The sequence below is a fragment of the Arachis ipaensis genome, chromosome B10 (assembly GCF_000816755.2).
Source record: "Arachis ipaensis cultivar K30076 chromosome B10, Araip1.1, whole genome shotgun sequence".
Lineage (NCBI taxonomy): Eukaryota > Viridiplantae > Streptophyta > Magnoliopsida > Fabales > Fabaceae > Arachis > Arachis ipaensis.
The window spans coordinates 134,038,360-134,039,180 of NC_029794.2; the positions used below are offsets into that span (position 1 = coordinate 134,038,360).

At 27.4% G+C, this 821-nt stretch overlaps 1 protein-coding gene across 1 annotated transcript in view; it reads left to right on the forward strand.

The window, feature by feature from the left end:
• Positions 1-243, forward strand: part of LOC110268503 (protein ZINC INDUCED FACILITATOR-LIKE 1-like) — a 22,025-nt gene extending 21,782 nt beyond the window's left edge. Inside the window, exon 13 of the mRNA XM_021114734.1 lies at positions 151-243. Within this exon, the coding sequence (XP_020970393.1) occupies positions 151-243 (93 nt within the window). The remainder of the gene's footprint in view (positions 1-150) is intronic.

Here is an 821-nt window from a genome sequence, read left to right on the forward strand (position 1 = left end):
AAATTCCAGATAAAATAACTAATCATAAATCAAATAAAAAATTATATTTTTATTTTAATTAATTTGATTTGATTTACATAAAATAATTTTCAATTTTTTTATTAATTTCAAATACCATCCTTGTGAGATTGTGGTAATATTTGTGATCAGGAACAACATCAAAGAGGGGCAGCAAATGGCATTGCCATGACTGCTATGTCTGCATTCAAAACAATTGGCCCAGCTGCAGGTGGTGCATTGTGAGTATCCCTTTCACTCGAAATTTTTTTCGTCGGATATTATTCGTCATTAATTTTGTCACTAATAGTGACGACTTCTGTCGCTAATTTAAGAAAATTCGTTGAAAAATCTGTCGCTAATGTAAAAAATTCTAATAGTAATTCCTTTTGTTTGGAATGTGTTTATATTGTAACTAATGTCGTCGGATATTATTCGTCATTAATTCGTCACTAACAAGAATATCTATCACTAATTTAAAAAAGTTTGTCGAAAAAATCCGTCGCTAATACAAAATATTCTAATAGTAATTTCTTTTGTTTTTTTAGTGTGTTTGTATTGTAACCAGGCCAATTGGAGTTTACAAATGTTTCATTAGTGAAATATTTTGGATCATGGAATTTCATAATTATTTTCTTATTTTATTCTTTTTATCATGTAGGTTAACTTTCAAGAATATCTTTAAAAAAGTTTGTCGAAAAAATCCGTCGCTAATACAAAATATTCTAATAGTAATTTCTTTTGTTTTTTTAGTGTGTTTGTATTGTAACCAGGCCAATTGGAGTTTACAAATGTTTCATTAGTGAAATAAGTGAAATATTTTG